This window comes from Chrysemys picta, chromosome 1, assembly GCF_011386835.1.
Source record: "Chrysemys picta bellii isolate R12L10 chromosome 1, ASM1138683v2, whole genome shotgun sequence".
Lineage (NCBI taxonomy): Eukaryota > Metazoa > Chordata > Testudines > Emydidae > Chrysemys > Chrysemys picta.
In genome coordinates, this window is record NC_088791.1 from 61,902,851 (window position 1) to 61,926,152 (window position 23,302).

Sequence of the window (23,302 nt, forward strand, 5' to 3'; positions counted from 1 at the left end):
GAATTATGTCTGGCTTTATGATTATGTAGCTTGAGAATGTAAGCCCATGAGTCCTAAGAAAGTGACCCTTCCTGAAGATATGTGGACTTTTTGTGACAGTCTCTGCCCCAAAGCAATACCCTGGCACCCCCATATTTACCATGGTGATATGATTATGATATGTTTTGTGCACAGTATGCCTTGTAAGGTATCATTCTAAAAGTCTTCATCTGTTAAACATTAATAGCCTGTTGGATTGTATGTGTTGTCATTGTATCTGAAGTTATGAATATTGACTATGTACCAGTATTTCAAATGTATTTCCTCCTTGAGTGACACCACAAGGCAGTTTACATCCAGTCTAGCCAGCACATTGTGGATGAACCATTCAAAGTAATGGCCCATTAAGAAACACAATAGGCCATAGAAGAAGCTTATCCTCGCCTGATGGGTTTTCCTGTGGATGCTTCAGCCAGAATATAAGTAATGGCTGCTATGACGCATCAAAGCGTGCAAGGATAAGTGACTAGATCATGCACTGCAGCCGTGGGGCAATACAGTGGCAAACAACTGGGAGCTTCAGGGAGAACCGCTGCTGCCTCCCTGTGGTGCCTAAACAGCCGCCCCTCCCTGCAGTTCCCAGCTATTTGCCACTGTCTCGCCATGCAGAGCACAAATTGTGCTGGGGACTTTGCTTGGAATAATGCAGTTCCCGCCACATGGAAGAAGCTATAAACATGACATAATTACAGGGCCTCACTCCCCCTACAACACAACACCTAGAAACACATCTGCAAGAAAAGACTTTGAATGGAGGAGAGTGGTCCCAGGCAGGAAAGAAGGAATCCCAGCCTGCGTATGAAAGATCTGCAAACGGCTTGTACCATCTGGGTGGGAGACTGCTTAATTCAAATCCTGTCTAGTTTATAGAAATTAGATTGCGATTTTGTTTCATTTTCTAGGTAACTAACTTTGATCTGTACACATTACTTATAATCGATCTTTCTGTAGTTAATAAATCTTTTCTTTTTTTCCACCTAAAACAGAGTGGTGTTTGAAAAGCAAAAGGGAAATCTGCTCAGGAATGGTGCATTGTCCTCTCCACATTGAAGAAGGGGTGGACTGTATAATAAACATACAAACTGGTCAGGCTTTTGGTATAGATGGTATAGTTCTGAATTCCTAGGCTGGGGAACTGGAGGGAAACTGGCTGAAACCTCTATTGTTGGTTCATAAGTGGCTAGTGAAAGCATTCATGTAACTGCAGCTGGGTGTCTCTGCGCTTGTGTATGGCTGTGTAGGTGCAAGTCCAGGAGAGGACTGCAGCTTGTCACAGCATCACAGTGAGTGAGGGAGCCCAGGCTGGTGAGACAGAGGGCTCAGTGGTACGCAGTTCCAGGTTGCCCCCCTGGGGAAGTACATCACACTTTTCAAAAGTCACTTCATGTCTAAATTTCATATTCACTTGCTACCATTTTGCATTTGCCATAAACTGAGTTGATGATTGAGCACTTTGCAGGATATCCTGTGTGTCAGGCTGTGGCCCACTGACCACGACTTAGAGATCCATTGAGGCTGAGAGATCAGATTGTCTCTCATAGAAGCCAGTGACCATGCCATTGCTTCACAAGAGCTCCCTAAATTCCTTTGAGATGTGAGACTATTTGGCAGTGAATCATCCCATCTTTTGTAAGACACAGCACGTTAACAATAGTCATTACTAGCCAATCATCAACTCCACAGTAAAGGAATTTGGGACAGTAATCTCCATGACAATGACAATCAAAATAAAGTGTTTATATATATATAATTTATTTTTTTATTTTAAAACTTCTTTGCGCATACATTTCTTCAACATCCTCCTTTTTTTTCATTGCACTTAAAAGTTTCAAAACCCCCCACAAAATATTTTTTACTAAACATTTTTTGTTCTCGGGTTACAAAAAAGGTAACATTTCACAGTCACAAAGCAAAAGTACATTGGTCCAAAACATCTTCCTCCAACAGATTCTTCTTTGTTTGGGCTATACAAAGTTTAGACAATCAAACATTCCTCAAAATATGCTAATGACGGAAAGAGGAAAGTGACGGCTACCAAATTTAAGAAACAAAAAAAGTAGTAAAATAAAGTACCCATGGAAGAACAAAAAAGGTGGAGGTTGACAAAGGAGCCTCCTTCAAGTACATCACAGGTAGAAAACAGCAGCACAGTTACAGCATTGTTTGGTCACTGTCTATATGATAGCCACATTACTATATCTACATCTAAGAGCCAGATAGAACAAAAAGTTATTTACACATCTAGAATGTTGTGGAAAGAAATTACCAGAGTCTGGAATTCATGTTAGATACAAGCCATGATGTCATGTGTGCAAAAAAAGGCAAGAACAAATAGGACAGAGTTGGCTGGGTTGCGTAGTGTCCTTTAAAACCAAGTCTATGTACAAGTACAGTTCAAAGCCAAAACCTGTCCAGATATTGTAAGTGTTGTGCTTCAAATCAGCAAGGAGACAAGGCATAGCTACTACAGTAATTCAGAGACCGCTTTAGTCGCATTTGATCATGTAAATAATTTCTTGTCAGTCCCGTGGCCTAAAAACCACGTTTGCTTTACACAGGCAGCCTTGTTGCTTTTCAATTTATTAGGAAATCTCTCTCTTTTCTGGTGCAGGGGCTATTGACAACGAGCTCTCTCAGGTGGTATGATTATGTATTCACTCAGAGAATGTAACTCTGTTGGTTACCTAATGAAATATCTGGGCTTTCCATTAAATTAAGCAAGAGAAATTTTTGGCCGCATAGGCAGGAGAAAGTTTGAGAGGCAGCTGTATTAGCGTACGGAATAGTATTCAAAGGGGAATAGAGGAAATCACTTTGCTTGGGATGTTTAAAATAAGACTGGCCCAAGCACTTGGGAAAAAAGCTTTAGGGAGTTATCCAGCATTTGCAGAAGAGATAGACTAGATGATTTATTAGTCATTTTCCATATATAATTTTTATTAGTCTATGATTTGATGACTTGCCTGATTTTGTAAATAGTACTGCTTGATTGGAGGGGGATAGCATTGTGAAGCAGCATTATTGATTGGCACAGCAGGATTATTACCATAGTTGATCATTCCTAGGCAGTCCAATTCCTGCATGTCAAATATCCTATCAAAATGAGAGCTTTTCTATGTGCTGATCCCTTATGGGCACATGTGTGTATTGGGAGCACAGGGACTGAGATTTGCTGTCCCAATGGAGTGTGCCTTATTACTGAAGTAGTGCCTTTAAGGCACAAAATCTTCTTGCTGGAAAATGGCATGCACACAACAGTGGTCATAGGTGGGAAGAAAATTTTCAAAGCTTTCTACTTGCCTTCAGAAATGTTTGCTGCTGTGACCCATAATATGCTGAAATCTACAAACGGAAGCAAGAGTCTATGATAAAACAAGATGTACTTGAATATCTTTTCAATAATTCTCCCCCCACCCCTAAATATTCTCCTGCCTCCTAAAAGCATCACATTTTGGAGAAAAGTATGGAATGCTATACAGAGGTGGTAAGAAGGTATTTATACTAAAAGCCAGGCTACGACAGCATTGTATCAGAGCACGTTATATTGGGCAGACATTTCTCACAAGGAAAGCATGTGCATGCCTAAGAGGTTTTGAATGAAGAGCAAAACAAAACACACCAGCACAATTACAGTAAACTTATGTTTGACTGGGAAGCTTTTTATTAAACTAGAACATCCTTAGAGCTCATTAAAACAAGGACTTGACTGCAATTCAGTTTGCACAGAATTCGAGAGTCTCTGTTTTCTTTCTCAGTGTTCTGAGTGACGTGCTTTTGGCCTTTCCAGGAAGTGCTCTGGAAGCCAACACCATGATCTAGACATGCTAGCTGCAAAGGGATGAGGTGAATGGTGGTGGAAGTCTGAATGAAAAAACAAGAAAACCTACTGAGCTCAATTCACAAAGCAATAGCAATGCTGGGAAGATTTTGCTAAGAGTCATTTTGCTACTTTTGATTTATGCACCTCACTGTTGGTGCCAAACACTTTTAAGGTTACTTTTAAAAAGGCTGTTAAATGGGAAGGTATATTTTTCCATTGCAGTTTAAGGACAGTAATACTCTAAATCTTGCTGTAATGCAGAGTCACATATTGCACTGCAGATGAATGAGTTTCAATTCAAAGATCTTTCTTCCTGTCTTCTGAATGATGGCAGCTGTAGACACCATGCTTCTAACTAAAATCAAGGATAACACACTGGCATTGGATTTGTATCAATCAGGCTCACAGCCAGTACCATAGGCATTATCTTGAGACGTACCAGTGCTCCCTCCTGTTAGTACCGCTCAAAAGGATTTGCCATTGTTTCCCTCCTGATTTAAGTGAACTGAATCATTGAGGACTACACAGCTACAAAACCCATGAAAAAGTACATGGATAAGTTTACTAGGCCAAACTAAGAAAAAATAAATAGGTGCATGAGGAAAAAGCTCTTGCTTGAACTATAAAACATATGAGAGATTATGTGGAAAATGTTCTAGACTCAGTGAGATTTCAAATCTGCATCTCTCTTTCCATTTGCATAAAGAAAAAGGGGTAAGGGCAAAAAAGGTAAAGCACAGCAATACATAAGCAGATATGCTGCTGATTTATGTAGGCTCTGGATTGTGAACCAGCCGTGTTTTCTGCAGTGCTATCACACGCAGGCACTGTGGAATCCATGGAATGGTTTGCAGGCTACAATCATACACTTGGGGCACGTTTGAGCCAAATTATCCACACAGCACTGTCTCGTTTCAACTTGGAACTCCTGTTTACTATTGACAGGGAGGGGCTTTTAAGTCTGGTGCACTGGGATTGTTGTACTTGCACATCAAAGTGGCATAGCAGCCCTTGTAGTGCCACGGATTGAACTAAACACCTGTTGAGCTTCACTGAAAACACATGGTACCTTGTTTACGTAGCACATAATAAATTACTCCGTTGGAAGGCTCCAGGCCTGTCCTATTTAGAAGAAAATGTGACCACCTCAGGGAATGCAAAGGACGCGGCATCCGCTTGTTAAAGCTGGCACTTTCTCCTTTGGGACAAACTTACCATTTGTGAGGTGTCTAGTTAGCTCGCCCATATTTATAGGATTATGTCAACTGCATTTCTCCTAGCTAGCCAATTTTATTTACAAACTGGGATCAGCAGCTCCAGCAGAAGACAGTTAGGGAGCTCGCTAGCCATGAGGACCCAGCTATCTGTTAGCAGATTCTGAAAAAAGGATTGAAATCACTGGCAGTGAAGAGAGTTCTATGTTTATAGACCAGTAACTGCAGCTATGTCTGCATTGCAATCGGAGCTGTGCTTTGCGGTCTGTGGAGCCATAACCATCTAGCTAGCCCAGGTCCCAATAACAGTTAAGACGCAGCAGTGTGGGTGTCAGCAGAGGCTGTCCAAGCTCCCCGGGACCTCTGGGCACACCCTGGCATTGCTAGCCCACGCTGAATCTCACTGCTGTTTTTAGCCAGATTAGTTAGATTAAGGCTAGCGCGGGTATGGCTACATGAACTGCAAATCACACCTCCAATTATTGCACTACACTGGCTATGTCTGCACTGCATTTTGCCTGAATGGTTTCCTGTCGCACTGTTGCTTCTACGCTGGTATCTTATTTAGAGAGATTTTTCTTAACATCAAGTGAATGCAACTGGCAGAGGAGACCAAGCAAGCCAAGGACTTCCACTAACGCATTAATCCTTGACCCCTGGTACCAAAAGGTGCAGAGTTATGAGTGTGTTGCCACCTTCTGAGCATGGGACTCTGATGATGGGGGCAGGGCAGAGGGCTTTTATGATGAATAATAAGGGAGACAGAGGTGAAAGGCTTTTCAATAAGGTTGCTATCTGTATTTCTGGGTTAATAACTAGAACAATAACATTTACCATAGACACCCAATTAAACCCAAACTCCGAAGACAAAATACATTTACTGAACACTGATCGCTAAGCTGTATGTCCAGTGATCTTTTCAACAGGATGCATCATAAAGCAGACAGAACCAGCCAAAGAATGAAAATCCTAGGTCCCAAATGGTACGTCTACTCTCCAGCGAGGAGCAAGCCTCCCAGCCTGGGCAGACGGACTCAAGCTCGAGTGCTAAAAATAGGAATGTGGACATTGTGGCTCAGACTGGAGCTCAGCCTCTCAAGGCCACGGACTTCTTAGACTTGAGAGCCCAAGCTCCAGCCTGAGCTGAAATGTTGATCCTGCTATTTTTAGTGCACTACCTCGAGCCCTGCTAGCACGAGTCAGTCTACCTGAGCTGCAGGGTAGCCCGACCCAAAGAAACCTGGGCTTCCAGAGGAACTCTGCATCAAGTCAAGATCTGGTACATCATGGTTAGACATCAAAGGAAATCTTGACAAAATTCCTGTTGCAAGATTTATTCTTGTAACGACACAATGTGCCCTACTCGCCAGGGCAATTTTTGCAGATGGCTTGGCTGTGGTGAGTTAGACCAAGTCACAAGGACAGTCTTGGTTTTGCCACCAAAACGTGTAAAATAAGGAGCTGTAAAGTCTCCAGAGAGTTCTGAAGGGGGTTTAAGTGGGAAAAATGAGAATTCAATCATACATGTACAATTTTTGGAAGGTCTTCATGGAAAAAGAATGACAATTACTCGTAATGACCAATAACGTCAAGTGTCAGATCAAGTTTTAACTTTTTTTTTTTTTTTTTTTTTTAAATGACCCATCCCAAGGCCATGACTTCAGTCATCTTGGGGATGTTGAGAGCCTCACTGGCTTTCAATCCCCGTTTCTATTTTCAAAACTGAAAATGGCTGTTTCAAGCCACATGGTAAACTGAAAAAGATTAAGTCCTGTTTCAGGTCACAATGGGGTCCTCACTTGGAGGGACAATACAGGGAACCATCAATCCATAATATATTAGCAGCATTTAAGTCCATTCCTGTTAAGCACCAAAAACAAATTAATATAGGGAAGCTGTAACCTTAAGAGATACCTTTAATCGTGTACAGGATATGTGCAGAGCCCTACCTTTTGGGCAGAAACATTGCCTTCCAGCATGAGTTTAGATTAAATTACATCAATCAGAACTGTCCTGGTCAGATCTGAACATCATGTCTTTTCAAAGGCTCTTCCTAAAAAGACCACCCTCCCATTATCATTGTCAGTGCTACTTTCATGACAAGTTGTTTCCATGTATTAAAGGAATGACATAGACAGAAATGTCGTCTCCTGAGCCCAGTCTGTCGTTGGATATTCTCCAGCCCCTGTCCTTCAGCACTCCCCTGGCTCGCATCACCAGGTCCTGAGCTGCTAGCGTGTATCTGTGAAGGAGGAGGAACACCGTTACATTGCAGAAATAGAGCATGCAGAGATCACGGTTGCTAGTATTATGAAGAATGTGTTTTCACAGCTCATGAGATTTACATTTGTGAGATACAAAGACAAGCTGTCAGATCCGTTCATCAGCAATCAAAGAACAAGTGTTGACTACTAGTAAAAATTATTTAGCACCTGAGGATCTCTAAGCATTTTACAAATTTTAAAGCATTAGGTCAAGTTTTTCACAAGCGGCTAGCAATTTTGGGTGCCCAACTCGAGACACTTTAAGGTCGCCCGATTTGCAGAAAGTGCTGAACATCCCTCAGAAAATTAGGCCTTTGTAAGGGATCTTATATGGAGCACCCCAAAAAAATCACTAAACCCCTTTTGAAAACCTTGATCTTCAGCGTCAAACACCTCTTTAAAGAAAGTTAAATAGTAGTATACCCATTTCATAGATTGATACACTATGGCAAGAGGGTGAGCGACGCATAGTGAGTTGGTTACAAAGCCAAAAATAAAATCCAGGAACTCCCTGATCTTTACTTCAATTTATACCTTACACCAAAAGGATGAATTGTCAGTTTCCACTGAAACAGTATCCTATTTTTGAAACCATTATAATTATTTTAAAACTGACAAAATACATAGAAGTTATATAGTCAGATTAATGAAATCAGCAATCTCTTTAAATTTATTAATTCAGTGAAGACCATTCCAAACTGACATGTCAGGTGCTTACTGTATTGGAAATATTTGCTAGCCATTTCATTTAGTTACAAAACTGTGAAACAGAGCGGCACTCCATTGAGCTGAGCTGCATTGTATTTATTGCAGATATTTGTTGTCCCCCAGCTTCATGAAACAGTTGAGAAACAATGGACACTGCTCTGGGGGCCAGAAGCACGAAGGTGGCACATAGCCAACCTTGGACCCTGCCCAGCTCTTGTTCTGCATGATTCTCTAGCAGAACTCAGTCAGGGCCAATATGTATAACTGAAATGTTAGAGACACACGGTGGGTGAGGCAATATCTTTTATTGGACCAACTTTGTTGGAGAGAGAGACAAGCTTTCGAGCCACACAGAGCTCTTCTTCAGATCCCAAAGCAGGAAGAGCTCTGTGTAGCTTGTCTCTCTGTCCAACAGAAGTTGGTCCAATAAAAGATATTACCCCACCTACCTTGCCTCTGTAATATCCTGGGACCGACATGGCTACAACCAGCCTGCACATAACTGAAATGTTGTCAGTTCAATGACCATATGCTCAGGTACGGAGGCCTGCAGTTTTGCACTACACTAAAACATATTTGCAGGACACTTAGGGGAATGATCACAACAACAAATCCCTAAATGGCTAACTTGTGATTTTGACAGGACTGATTCTACCTTCCAGAGGCTCATGACAAAACTGATCACAATGGCACTGGAGCATCAGTTCAGGACACTTCCGTTTCCAAGAGAAAGCAGCTCACTTACAACTTCTCAGATACTTAGCCCTCAGTCTGAAAGATCAGCTGCTTAGTAGTGTTATTTTTACAGCACGAGTCCTTGCTCAACTCTACCTCTGGTGCCAATGCAATATTTACCATGAAGAATATTCCACATAATCCTAGTTGCATTAGCTGGATCCACACTTCCATGACAAAGTACATTTTCACCCATCACAAGGCTATCTCAATGCTGATAATCATTGTCATCTCTGTTTTCCCAGTGCCTGGCTGCTTCTGCCTGGAAAGGGGCAGCAGGATGAGTGTGTGTGTTTTGGGGGTGGGAAAGTATCTAGGGGCTGTATAATAAAATCAGCACCAAACACTGGCCCAAATATACAGGGAACAGGAACCAAAGACTCTGGCATCCTGGCAAACCCCATAGACGTCAGGTAGGTCGCCCCACCAACTGTGAGGGATCCCTTCCTAGAACAACACAAAGTACAAGGGACAAGGCCCCAAAACCAGTTATAAGGGCAGCACTCCAGGGAAACCTTTTGGGGAAGTGACCTGCACCAGAACTCATCTAAGGACAAAGAGCAGACACTTCAAATGATCATAAATGGCAGGGCGCTCATTATGCAAGAGATGGTTACTACAGGATTTGAGGTTAGAATAAGCTGAGAATGCATTATTTAATGGCACAAAGCTTGAATCAGAAAAGATCGTATGTAACTGGCGAAGATGAATACTCAAGAAACAGTATGACGGTGGTCATTATTACTGTTTTTCATTTTAACACTTGTTGGTGTCTCAGCAGTCCAGGAAATATTAAGACACACTACACAACGACTCAGCAGTTGGAAGGGATTTTTAAAATACAGTTTCAGAGTAGCAGCCGTGTTAGTCTGTATCCGCAAAAAGAACAGGAGTACTTGTTGCATCCGAAGAAGTGGGCTGTAGTCCACGAAAGCTTATGCTCTAATAAATTTGTTAGTCTCTAAGGTGCCACAAGTACTCCTGTTCTTTTTAAAATACAGTGTAAACTTCACTGCACAGTAAATGGAGATTGAAAATTGGAATGTAAAGGAAGGGTCAATGTCAAATGCAAATAACGGATTAAAAGCAGAGAATGGGGTGTTTTGGCGATGCACTGAGAAACTGGTAAGATTTTCTAGGCCTCACTAGTTTTAACAAGAGATTTTTCTCTCTGTGATAAGAAAGGGGTCTAAGGGTCATTTTACACAAGTGAAGAGGTAATGACATAGGCACAAACTCTCTCTTAGACACACACACGCTGCAGTTGCCAAGATCTGTTCTATAGCAAAGATACTGAAGACCAGGGAGAGAAGATAACAAGAAGCACTGACCCTATTGCCCCAATACAAAATGAAATTTCATTTTCTAAAGAAATACACATTGATACGCCTCAGCTTCCATATACCAACATCCAATGCGAGGCTAAAGAACACACAAATTCCGCATGGCACACCCAGAGCTTGCATCAGACATGCGATGAATAAAAACAATCAACGAGAGTTGCAGCTAAGAGCATATTTTCAAGGATTTCTCAATTTTTGTCAGAATTTAGGAGAAGAAAATGCCAGCAAGCCAGTGAAAGGGAAAGTTTGGCTTTCACCTGTTCCTAATTTACAAGGGCTTCCCACAATTCAAGAACACAAAGGAGTCACTATTGCTTTTAAGCTGCTGTATAAAAGCTGAAGGGCTTTCCTGTTTAAACTGGTGTTCTGAAATGACAAGATTACAAAAGCCTTCAATAAGCCAGAGATTCTCACAAAGACAGAATATGAAATACACAAGAAAAGGAGGATGTTGAAGCAAAGAAAACAGAGTAGGTAAAGACAGTAGAAGGGGAACATATTCCTCTTCCAATGCAGAGTTGAATTAGAGCACTACTGTTCAGCTGGGCATCAGAGGAAATGGGGTGAATTTCTGGCACTTGGCGATGAATAGCAGCAGCAGTCCATTATTGAATGCTTTATCCACTAATGCTGTGAACTTGGGATTCAACTGTCAAGATAGCATTAGAGAACTGCTGAAGTAGTCTTAAAGTACTTCTTCCCCAATGACGAGCTGCACCGGAATGCAACTTTTGTGATTTGAGAGTATTTTTTCCCCTCCTGCTGAAGCTTTCAGTATTGATCAGCGGAGTACTGCAAAGAGAAATGGCTGCAGTGGGGGAAATACACTCTTGGCAGACTGTATGGCCTGCTTCCCAGACTCCCAAGCACAAAGGAGGTAGAGAGACTCCCCAGAACCTCCTACGTATCCCGCACAGCCTGAGAGTGGGGACAGGACATGGGGAAAGGTGAGAAGGAAAGATTTTTGAAGTAGCAATCAGGGAGCACAGCTGCAATGCCTGAGCTGTATCAGCCTCATACGAGGAAACAGTATGATACTGATGCTCCTTCATTGTCTTCTTCATTTACGCTTTTTCACCGCTCCCTATATATGGGCTGCACTTCCTGAGTTGATCTGCAAGGCCTTACCTGTCCATTTTGTGTAAATATTAACCCCCCACCTTTCTTACTCCATCACGCCACTGGTTAGCCTGCACTGGGAAACCACAAAATGATCAACCCTCCCTACTGTCTTGTTCCTTCACGTCTCATTGTGCAAGTTCCTAGGGGCAGGGATCATGTCATCTGTTTTGGGGAGACGCAGAGCATCAGCTATAAAACGTAATAATCCTGAAGTATAGTCTTATGTCTCACTGTCCTCTGTTTCTCTTTTCCTTCCCTTTTGCCACATAAGGGCTTTCCCATCATCCCTTCACTGTGTTTAAAATTAGTAACACTGTTGTGTAATTTCACTTGCATGGCAAGTCAGGGGACAGCAGAATATCAGCAGGTTTATATTTACATATAGGAGGTGACCTCTGTTAGAGCCCAGTGGCCTATATTACAGTGAGATCAGGATGACGACACTGTGCTAGTGCTCTAATGGACACTTGAAGTAGAAAATGAAGCCTTCAGATTCAGCCACACAACTTGGAAGACATTCCAGATGACGACCACAATGTGGCAGGTACCACATGACAATGCAAAACTTCTACAGTTTATCTCATGAATCCACTGTGCTTTCCATGTGATTGCACCGCCATAGTTTTTGAAAGAGGAGATAGAACCAAAACCTCATATCAAACTATGCCTGAAACACAGGAAAGGTTGGATCTGAGGTTCCATTTTTGTAATGGGATGAACTAGAACCTGAATCTGAATACGGCTTCATTTTAGGAAGAGTGCATATAGGTAATTTGCAGTTTGGGCCCATCTTTAGTATTCAACAAAGAATTTATATAGATAACAGAGACATCCAGAGTTCCAATACTAAGAATTAACAAACTAACAAAAGCCCCAAGAGTTTTGGAAGAGATGTAAACTGTCATGTGTCAGAGCATAAGCCAACCTCTAATTAATGGGTGTTAGTAAGAAACCATTCCTGTGGACAGATGATTCCATAACTGCCTACTCTAGTGTTTCTTGCATCTTCCTCTAAAGCTTCTACTATTGGTTACTGCTGGAAACTGGGCTAGATGGACCACTAATCTCACCCAACATGGAGGTTCTTATTATGACCACAATGTGGAAGGTATCACAGGATCCATACAATTTCTCCCATGGGTCATTTCCACATTCCCCATCATTTAAAAATTCAAGTTGGTGAATTTACCGTAGAGTGTGTTACTAAACTTATCAAACAAGTTGGAATTTTGCTAGACAACATTATTTTAAACATATTTGCAAAGTGATCAATACGTAAGATCTCTCCTTAACTGACTACTCCGAAGAATGGGACACAGTTTCATAGTCAGGACTGCTATACAATCATGAATCCATTAGCTATACTTCATTTGGACTACTGTGAGGTAATTAGGTAAAATCTTTCACACAGTACTTTAAACCCTTTAAATATTCTTTATAACCAAGCAGCAAGAGCAATTCTGCAAGGTAATTTTCATAAATATCATTGTAAGCCACATGAAAGACTGTTCTAATTACCTCTTGCAAGCTGGCATGAAAAATGCCTTGCCACTATTATTTATAAGTCCCTAAATGATCTGGCACAAAATTACTTAAAAGAACAAATTAACATTCACTTCAGATGTCCATTCATAGAACACCCGGTCAAACACTAATAAATGTGTTTGTTCTGAGACTTAAGTAAAGAAGGTCCTGATTCTGGTGTGACTTACACTGGAATAGATCAGGAGTAACCTCACTAAATGTAATGGAGTTAAACCAATGTTAGATGGATCAGAATGAGACCCAGAAAAATCTGCTTTTCCTTTTAGGATTCCTAATCTTTTGTATACTGTATAATAACCTCTACTAATTAGTTCAGCTAACTCATTGGTGACATTTAACAAAGAATCTTCGTTCTTAGTGCAAGAAATGTGTGGCAAAGCTACCTCATTATCCGCCTTCGTATCCCACCTCAAAACTCTCCTTTGCCATGATACCTACAAAAAACTTGACAGTGATTAGGCTGCTGGCATGCACAGACCAGAGCCTACCATGCAGATCAATTATGTTTCATGTATTCCCCCAACCGTCTAATCCAGCATCTGGTGTATCTTGTCTTATATTTAGACCGTAAACCTCTTGAGGCAGGGACTATCACCTTTTTTGTTCTGAGTGTACAGACCTGCCACAGATGGGGTGCAGATCTATGAGTAGGGCCCCTAGGCACTATGGCAGGGGCAGGCAAACTTTTTGGCCTGAGGGCCACATCGGGTCTCTGACTGCCTCCCGGCACCCTATCCAACCCCCCCGCTCCTTCCTGACTGCCCCCCGGGACCCCTGCCCCCAGCCCTCTGACTGCCCCGCCCCCTATCCACACCCCCACCCCCTGACCACCACCCTGAACTCCCCAGCCCTCTTACCATGCTGCCTGGAGCACCGGTGGCTGGACTGCGCTACAGCTGCGCTGCCTGGCCATCCAGAGCATTGTGCCGGCGGTGCAGTGAGCAGAGACTGCGAGGGAGGTGGAACATGAACAGAAGGGGAGGGGCTAGGGGTAGCCTCCCGGGCCAGGAGCTCAGGGGCCGGGCAGGAGGGTCCTGTGGGCTGAATGTGGCCGCGGGCTGTAGTTTGCCCACCTCTGCACTATGGTAATAAAAATAAAAACAAGAGGAGTCCTTGTGGCACCTTAGAGACTAATACATTTATTTGGGCATAAGCTTTCGAAAGCTTATGCCCAAATAAATTTGATAGTCTCTAAGGTGCCACAAGGACTCCTTGTTTTTGCTGATACAGACTAACACGGCTACCACTCTGAAATAAAAATAAAGTTATCAACTTCTGAATGATTGAAAGATTAGACCTATTGTAAATGGTTAGCCGCTTAATAGGTAGGCACTATTATTTGTATTGTGGTAGCAGACCCCAGAGAGATCAAGATCCTATTGGTCTAGATGCTGTACACTAATGTACCAGGAGACTGTCTCTGCCCAGAATCCATTGAAATCTGAATAGATAAGGCTGGCAGAATGGGAGGAAGGGAGTATTATCACCCCCATTTCACATATGGGGAACAGAGGCACAGAGAGATGCAGTGACTTGCCCAAGTTCACACAGGAAGTCTGTGGCAGAGCCAGAAATTAAATCTGATCTCTGTGCAGTGACTTACCCTCACGACCATGCTTCCTCTCCACTGTTAATTTACAATAAGCTATTCATGATTCCAGGTATGTGTATGTCCTTGGATAGTGTTGCTGATGTCAACTCGGATAAACTGAGATTCCCCGGATAAAGTTTTAAATAATATATTGTTTGGCGACTCCCACCCCCACATTATCAACCAGGTGAGGCACCTCAAAGTTCTGACCATTCTTCCTCTGCCGTCGCCTAACACCCTGAGGATCCCTCTGTTCCTAACTGATTCCTGACTAGTTTCTCCTCCTCTTTCCACTACTTCCCTCACTGGAGCTTAGAGAAGTTCTGGGTCTGCTACTAACTGATGATAGGATTTCATTAATTTGTAACAAAAGTTTTGGGAAAGCTTGTTTAAATAAAGATGGCGGCCATGCCAAAACCGGGAAATCAACAATCAAGCAACTTGTTTCTAAGCTGAACGGCACACAAAACCCAGCTCTCCATTCCCCCGGGCATATTCCTGCACTGTTGCAAGTAGAATCATGTCCTGAAAAGAGGAGAAAAATTACAGGAAAATTCTCTAGGATGGGGGATGGTCAACACTGCTCTCTGTCTGTCCACCGTGGAGCACTACTTCAGACTCAGATGAGCCATACGTTCTCATCAGCAAAGGACTTTCCCTGGGGTTCTCTATGCTTTTTGACTGGCTGAGTCACCAAGCTCACTTTAAGATTTGCAGACAGCCCCTTCTTCTAACTGCTTGCTAAGGTAATCCTTGCTACCCACCTAGAGATAACTGTGCCTCAGATTTTCCAAGAGAAAGTCATTGTGCCTAATAGGGAATGAATGGGGTGATTGTAGGCAGCTGCCCTGGGAGCTACAAGTGTTTGTCATAGAGTTCAAGGCCAGAAGAGACCACCAGATCATCTAGTCTGACCTCCTGCATATCACAGGCAACTAAACACCACTCATCCACCTCCACACCAAGGCCAACACCCAGAATTAGACCAAAATATTATAGCCCTAGGAAGACTAAACTATAGTGTGCCATAGGTAGAGAACAGGAGGGACTGAGGTGCAGCAGTGGCCAAGGCCCCGGTAATGGCATGGAATTGATTAAGTGAGAAATACCCAGATGATCCTGGCAAGTGCCCCATGCTGCAGAAGAAGCCAATGCACATCCCCTCAAAGTCACTGCCAATCTGACACAGGGGGAAATTCCTTCCCAACCCCATGTATGGCCATTAGTTTAACATTGTGTGCATATTCTTAAGTAATCAGTGCCTATTTTTTAGGCCCTGTTACTAGGCACTATTCACCTACCCAGCCTCTCTTCCTCCCAAACCAGGATGGTGGGTTGGATGTCCACATGACCAGCTGTTGCCTCCATCATGGCTTTCAGATTCCTCCCATTGCGGTGGCAAGTTGGAGTCAGCACTCAGTAGTACTAGGTGCACGTACTAGCAGTGAGCAAGAAGCAACCAAGATAAGAAGGGCAGCACCAGGTTTTGTGGACAGTTCTTGTGAGACTCTCCCTTTTGGGGGGCAGGTGGGTGCGGCAGGTGTGCACCAGGGAGAGAGGAAGCAACAGCTGGGTGAATGAAGTCCCAGAGAGGTGGGGAGGTTCCAGGAAGCAACCCCTCAAACAACTTATTTATAGAAGAGACAAACGGTCACTACAGTATATGGGGAGCCTTTTAGCACTTGGTTTGGCTGGTATCTACCTCTTTGGGAACAGGGCAGGAGAAAGGGGGATGGATTTTCCCAATCCTGCTGGCACATCCCTAGACTGTTTTTTTAAATGAAAAGCACCATTTTGTGTTGGCTGTTCAGCATATACATATGTTGCTGCTGCTTCTTTTCTCTTGGGCAGGCTGTAGGATGCCATAGCCCTGGCCTCTCCTGCAAAACCTAGTATTTATTTATCTATTTACCTTAGCAAAGGGACTAATAAGCTGTAGGGAAGTCAAGCAGCCCAGGCTCTCTCATTTCTACCACATCTCTCTGAGAGAGGAGATTGTGAAGGTCAGAATGTCACAGCTGCAGCTTCACGCTAATCATCCATTCACCTGACAATCCAGCACTTGCAGTGAAATGCTATTTTACATTCCATGTTTGTAAGTGTCAGTATAAGAAAATACTGTTTGCAATTTTCTCTAGAATGGCTGTCACTTAAAAACCCAAGTGGCTGCCAGAGTGCCTTTGCCCATGGTTATCTTCACCGTTTTCCCTTTGTGTGGTAGTACAGGGCTAAGTCTGAAAAGATGATGATTCAGAAACAAACCCATGAAGCATTTTCAGACTTGCTGTCCTCTTTCCCACACCAACTGCCATCAACAGACTAATGTAACTAGAGCTCTATGGATTTTTCCACACATTTTCATTTGGGTACCGAAATATCCCAGATTTTGTGTCTGACACTGGGCTGCCCTCCCAAGGGAAATGGGAACAAAATGTTTAAAAAGCTCTTTTCTCTGGTGTATTCGAGTGGGAGTTTTCATAAAAGGAAAAATGCAACCCAGGAGAGGGGATGGTTCAGGACAAAGGGGTGGCTGGGCATAGAAACCACGGGGCCTGAATTTGGGAAGCAACAATGAGGCCCCCTTCACTCTGATATTTTAATTCACAATAAAACAGACTGACCCACTCACTCAAGGGAGAACATGTGACATTTAGCTCTTTGGGACCATTTGTATTGCTAGATAATAGGATGCTGGGAAGAGCAATGTTGACCAGGAAGAGGAGATAAAGCCAGGAAAATAGCAAATATTATTGATGAAACAGGCTGCAATCAAACTTTTAATCTCTTCTTCTCACTCAACTTATCCAGCCGTTGGCACTCCGGGCATGTGCTATTAAAGACTGGTTTTAAGAACATAATATGACCAGTAAAGTGAACGCACAATGAGCAATGGTACGGGAGCCCCACATTCAAAAACCACATGTAGCCTCAAGGCTCCTGCACCACATGACTGCACTGAGGAAAAGATGCTCAGAATCTGTAGGGGCAACGTGGGCAAACTACCTTTCCTTCCAGCACTCCCTAGCAACAACGCCTACTGGGTTGGTGCTGTGGCACTGCAGTTGCTAAATTCCTCAGGGGAAAGAGAAAATTATTCTTAAGTGGGAAATGGCTTCCCAGAAGGAAATGATCAGCCAGACAAACAAATATGCCATGTCCTTCACTGGGAGAAGCTGAGGTCTCCACACAGCTTTAGTGTGGTGGGAAAAATAGAACCCGTGCCAAGATACTGCCCAGCCTATCCCCGTACAGTCAGCAGGTTTTTAACACATCTTTGATAATTCCCACTTTGAGAGCCTCCAAGCTGCAAACCTATCCATAAAGATACAGAAGAACTTACAAGAGAAGGTTCATTCACTTCATGTTACTCTCTCGAAACAAATGAGTTACAAACCCAGGCTTGCTGCAGCAGAGGAATTCTGTCAGGTAAGAGCACAAACCTGTGGGGATCATCAGGGTCACAGTTTGGTAGGAAGTTTGTGACAGCTTCTGCCACTTCTTCATTTAATAATACATCCCAGAGTCCATCGGTAGCTAAGATCAGCACATCCTCTGGTCCATGCTCATACTGCAGAAGATTGTAGACTCTCACCTACAATCACAAAACAAGAGATTCAGTCACATGAAGGAGGAAATATTCCAATTCTTGTGAAAATCTGCTGATGCTGGTCTGGAGTTAGCAATTTAGACAGGGCGCTCAAATAACTCCCAGATGTAGCACTTTTGCTCTACCCTCCCCGCCCCCAGTAGGGCAACTTCTTCATCGAGCTGGCAATCTCTCTTAGGCCCGGATTCAAAATAGCATATCCTACTGCCTACTGCTGGATGGCGCTTAATCAGGTGCTTAAGTGTTGACCTGAATAGGAACAGACTTGAGTGTTCTTGAATCAGGGTTCTAATGCATTTATGTAATGCTGACAGCGGTGATCAAATCAATCAAACCTATTCCTCTCCCTTCTCCTCTTGTGGCCATGCTCTGCATTTTGGCTATTCTCCATCATTAGGATAGCTGGTCAAATAAGAATTTAATAATTTATTTGATGAATTTTTAATAACTGTTTTCACTATTTGCCCAGAACCCATTAACTATGCCCAATAAATTGCACGTGTTCTGAAGTGCTTAGTGCATTGTATAAGGATTTGCTACCTAAAGTCTTTTCTATAGCCCACATCCAGCAAAGAACTTAAGAATATGCTTAACTTTAAGCATGTGAGTGGTTCCATTGAAGTGAATGGATCATATTCTTAAGTGATTTGACGGACTGGGGCCAATTTAAGGAACCATATAAAATATCAGTGGAAAAGGTTCTTCCATACTAGGCTATTTCCCTAAAATGCCCATAGGTTTTGTTACTTAAGGCTGCAGTCACATAGCCAAGAACTGAACTGACTTCTCCATCAGGCCTCTGATGCTGAAGAATCTGACAGTCTATGTTTAAAATGGCCTCCCGTAACCCCCTGCTTGACTGAGCTGTCTAAACCATGAAATCAGGTCAGCACACGAACAAAGGTCAATGCAAGTTTTTCAAATGAGTCTTTTGTTGGACGTAAGTCTTCTTCCAGCCTGCCCTGCATTCCAACTGTCAAACCGCCTGCTCCTTTAATTCCCCAAACTAAAACTTGGAATCCTCGGGAACCACTCACAGAGCACTTTAATTACGCCAGCAATGACTGTAATTTGAAAGACGTGTGACAACCTTGGCAAGGTAGACAAGAAGAAATGATGATCTGTAATAGAATTTGGGAATAGTGCACCTGGTCACACATGCTGCTTTATCCTTGTGCTTCAATAGCAGCATCGGTGTTCCACAAATTTGTTCGGACATGTACTTGGCACAGCTAGAAGACGGGGAGTTATTTCATTCTCTCTTGGCGCACTCTCTCATTAGGAGCCACGGAGCAGGAAATGCACATAAAATGCTTGGACCTTTCAACTTAATTGTGATTTTTATGGGATTGCAACCAGGATAGGAGAAACAATAATGTAGATCTCAGTGCTAATCCTCACCCTTTTCCTTTTGCTCTAAAGGGAAAGAGGGTCATTTGTAAAATGTATCAATTGCTTTATTATTTAAGGTCTATCTGAGTGAGGACTCTTGAGATGAGCCAAAAAAAAAAAAAAGTAGTCAACCTAAAACACTCCCATCTGTCTTTACCTCCTGATTCAAATCTATCAGGAATAGAACTCCAGCGCAGCAAATTTAGTCTCTGGAGACTGAGTGTTACAGGTACACTTCTGTACCAATCCACAGAGGATACGAGTGTTTGCAGCCCCCACACTATAGAACCTTGGCTCTTTAGTGCAAAATGTAGCAGCTCATGCTTTTGTTTGTTGAGGTCAGCAGCTCAACTCCCAGTGTATTGGCCGAGATGATGGTTATCACACAAAAACACGTTTGGAAGTCAGATCTCTTGGATGTCAGCTACTTTTATACAGATAGTAAGATACTTAAATGTTAATTATCCACTTAGCAGTGAATCACTCAGAACAAAACAACCTGTAAATCAGCAGACTTCTAAAATCCATCTCTGCCCCATCTCCCTCACCTAGATAAAGAAAGTTCAAATTAAAGTAACAGATCTCCTCCTGCTAGCACTGGGGGAAAATGTTATCGGCCAGATCTTGCTCGTACTGAAGTCAATAGCAGATCTCCCATTGATGTGTATGGAGCAAGATTGGAGCCTATGGCTGCAGCTTCAAGGCAACAGAATCCTGTCAAAACTATAGCTGATGCAGCAGATGAAGGACCCAAGATATACATTTCTGCAAACTCTAGTGTACATTACTGAGAAGAGAGACGATTTTGAAATTCAGGTTTTGCGGAAAACTCAGGCAAAGATGATATGACTAATTTGGGAACTAGTGGCAATTTCTTATGAGGAAAGACGAAGCTTGACATGTTCAATCCTGAAAAGAGATGGCAAGGAGATGGATACTGACAGACACCTAATGATGCACAGTAGTTAAGGGGGATGGGCAATGGCGTGAACAAAGAACTGGCTATTTGACTAGTATGCAGTTCAAGGAAAATAACAATGTGAAGTTATGGAAGGAGATTGGGTTAGTTGTCAGATGTGGCTCTCACCCAAAGAATGATTATCGCATCTATTTACTGTAATAAAGTAGTCACCTTTATAAACTTTCCAAACTTTTGTAGATAGATAGGATATTACAGTATTCATATTATTTCCTATACCAAGCAGAGGACATGTCCCATGTCCCGGTGATGTCACCTGGTCGCAAAGTAAAGTATTTAAGGGTGGCCACAATATTTCTTTTTTCCTTCAGTTTTCTAAAATATATCTACGGGTAGCTAGCGAACACTAATAGAAATGAGTTAATTTAGAGCTGTTCATAGAATCACAGTATTTCAGAGGCAGGCTGTCTTGCCCAGATGCATTCCCACTTAGCGGAGCTGTTCCAGTTCTCATTTTTAATATTATCGTCTTGTATTAGTTATTTGCGATTTTACAGTGGAGTAGCACGACACTAGCATTCTCATGTGGCATACATACGGCATTACAGGCATTTTACGTGGCCGAGAGCTACTTATCAACTCCAGCTCACAAGCCATTTTCTCCAAACCCCTGAGCTACCCCCTGCTTGCTGCCCTTCCTCAATAATAATTCAGGAAATTCAGCAGATATGAGATTTAAATGATGTTACGGCTGTGACACAAATCACTCAAACTTGCATGCGCTTCAAATGGATACAGAACTCTCCAGCTCACACAGACGTGGGTGGCTGGCCAGCCAGACCACCAGGCAACCTGGGCAAAAGCCATTTTCCCAATCCAGACGGACTCTCTGTATGGCTTCCACTCCCTCTTACTTCCTAAACTCCCCCTGCTCCCTCTATGCATTTAGGAAACCCTCTGTCCACCTCCAATGGTCATCAGGAAGGATGGACAATTTGGGATTTACCTAGTGGTCTGTCTTAATTAGCCCATACCACAACTTCATATCTAAGAGTAGGAATGTTTAAAGCTAGCAACAAAGAAGTAGCGTCACTTCTGCACAGCCAGCCAGCAAGGAGAGGGTGGGTCAAGATGAATTACACCATGACGGGGGTCTTCAGACCTCTGCTAAATTTTAGCAGTGGATGCTCTGTACTACAGCTCACAGTTATGCACTCTCTCTATCTGGATATGGATTGTGCATTCTGTTATTCAGCAAAGCTCTTAATGTGTGCAGAGGAAATACTCCAGCACCAAATCCTGGATCGGTGATACAAAGGATGCGTCAGGTTTGTGTTTACATCACAACAGGATCTACCATACATACATAATCCCAACTATACATATACAATGATGGGATCTAAATTAGCTGTTACCATTCAAGAAAGATCTTGGCGTCATCATGGATAGTACTCAGAAAACATCCACTCAGTGGGCAGCAGCAGTCAAAAAAGCTAACAGAACGCTGGTAATCATTAAGAAAGGGATAGATAATAAGACAGAAAATATCATAGTGCTTCTTTATAAATCCATGGTACGCCCACATCCTGAATACAGTGTGCAGATGTGGTCTCAAAAAAGCTATACTGGAAATGGAAAAGGTTCAGAAAAGGGCAACAAAAATTATGAGGGGCAGGGAACAGCTTTCATTTGAGGAGAGATTAATAAGACTGGGACCTGGTCTACACTATGATTTTAGGTCGAATTTAGCAGCGTTACCTCGATTTAAGCCTGGACCCGTCCACACAACGAAGCCCCCCCCACCCTTTTTTTTTTAAACTTAAAGGGCTCTTTAAATCGATTTCTTTACTCCTCCTCCGACGAGGGGATTAGCACTGAAATCGGTTTTGCTGGGTCGAATTTGGGGTAGTGGGGATGCAATTCAACTGTATTGGCCTCTGGGAGCTATCCCAGAGTGCTCCATTGTGACCGCTCTGGACAGCGCTCTCAACTCAGATGCACTGGCCAGGTAGACAGGAAAAGGCCCGCAAACTTTTGAATCTCATTTCCTGTTTGGCCAGCGTGGCAAGGTGCCGGTGAGTGCAAATCTCATCAGCAGAGGTGACCATGATGGAGTCCCAGGATCGCAAAAGAGGTCCAGCATGGACCGAATGGGAGGTATGGGATCTGCTCGCCATATGGGGAGACTAATCCATGCTAGCTGAACTCCGTTGCAGTAAACGAAATGCCAAAACATTAGAAAAAGTCTCAAAGGGCATAAAGGATAGAGGCCATAACAGGGACGCACAGCAGCACCGCATGAAAATTAAGGAGCTAAGGCAAGCCTACCACAAAACCAGAGAGGCAAACTCTGGGTCAGAGCCGCATGCGGCTTCTACACTGAGCTGCATGCCATGCTAGGAGGTGCAGCCACCACTACCCCAACCCTGTGCTTTGACTCCGTCAATGGAGAATCACGCAACATGGAAGCGGGTTTTGGGGACGAGGAAGATGATGATGAAGAGATTGAAGATAGCTCACAGCAAGGAAGCAGAGAAACCAGTTTCCCCAACAGCCAGGATACGTTTTTCACCCTGGACCTGGAGCCAGTAACCCCCAAACCCAACCAAGGCGTGCTCCCGGCCCCTGAGGGAGGACAAGGGACCTCTGGTGAGTGTACCTTTGTAAATATTAGATGTGGTTTAAAAGAAAGCGTGTTTAATGATTAATTTGCCCTGGCATTCACAGCCAGTACAGCTACTGGAAAAGTCTGTTAATGTGTATGGGGAAGGAGCAGAAATCCTCCAGGGACATCTCCATAAAACTCTCCTGGATGTACTCCCAAAGCCTTTGCAAAAGGTTTCTGGAGAGGGCTGCCTTATTCCGTTTGCCATGGTAGGACACTTTACCATGCCAGGCCGGTAGCCTGTAGTCTGGAATCATTGCATAACAAAGCATGGCAGCGTATGGTCCCGGTGTTTGCTGGCATTCAGACAACATCCATTCCTTATCTCTCTGTGTTAT

General features: G+C 43.1%; 1 protein-coding gene across 2 annotated transcripts in view; it reads right to left on the reverse strand.

Annotated features, from left to right (window-relative positions):
* Window positions 1–6,678: 6,678 nt before the first annotated feature.
* PPM1H (protein phosphatase, Mg2+/Mn2+ dependent 1H) overlaps window positions 6,679–23,302 on the reverse strand; it is a 194,379-nt gene continuing 177,755 nt past the window's right edge. For both annotated transcript variants that reach the window (XM_065558065.1, XM_005303176.5), the window contains 2 exons: window positions 17,822–17,973; window positions 6,679–7,315 (listed from right to left, as the gene is read on the reverse strand). In XM_065558065.1, coding sequence (XP_065414137.1) covers window positions 7,168–7,315; window positions 17,822–17,973 — 300 coding nt within the window. In that variant the 3' untranslated portion in view covers window positions 6,679–7,167. The remainder of the gene's footprint in view (window positions 7,316–17,821; window positions 17,974–23,302) is intronic.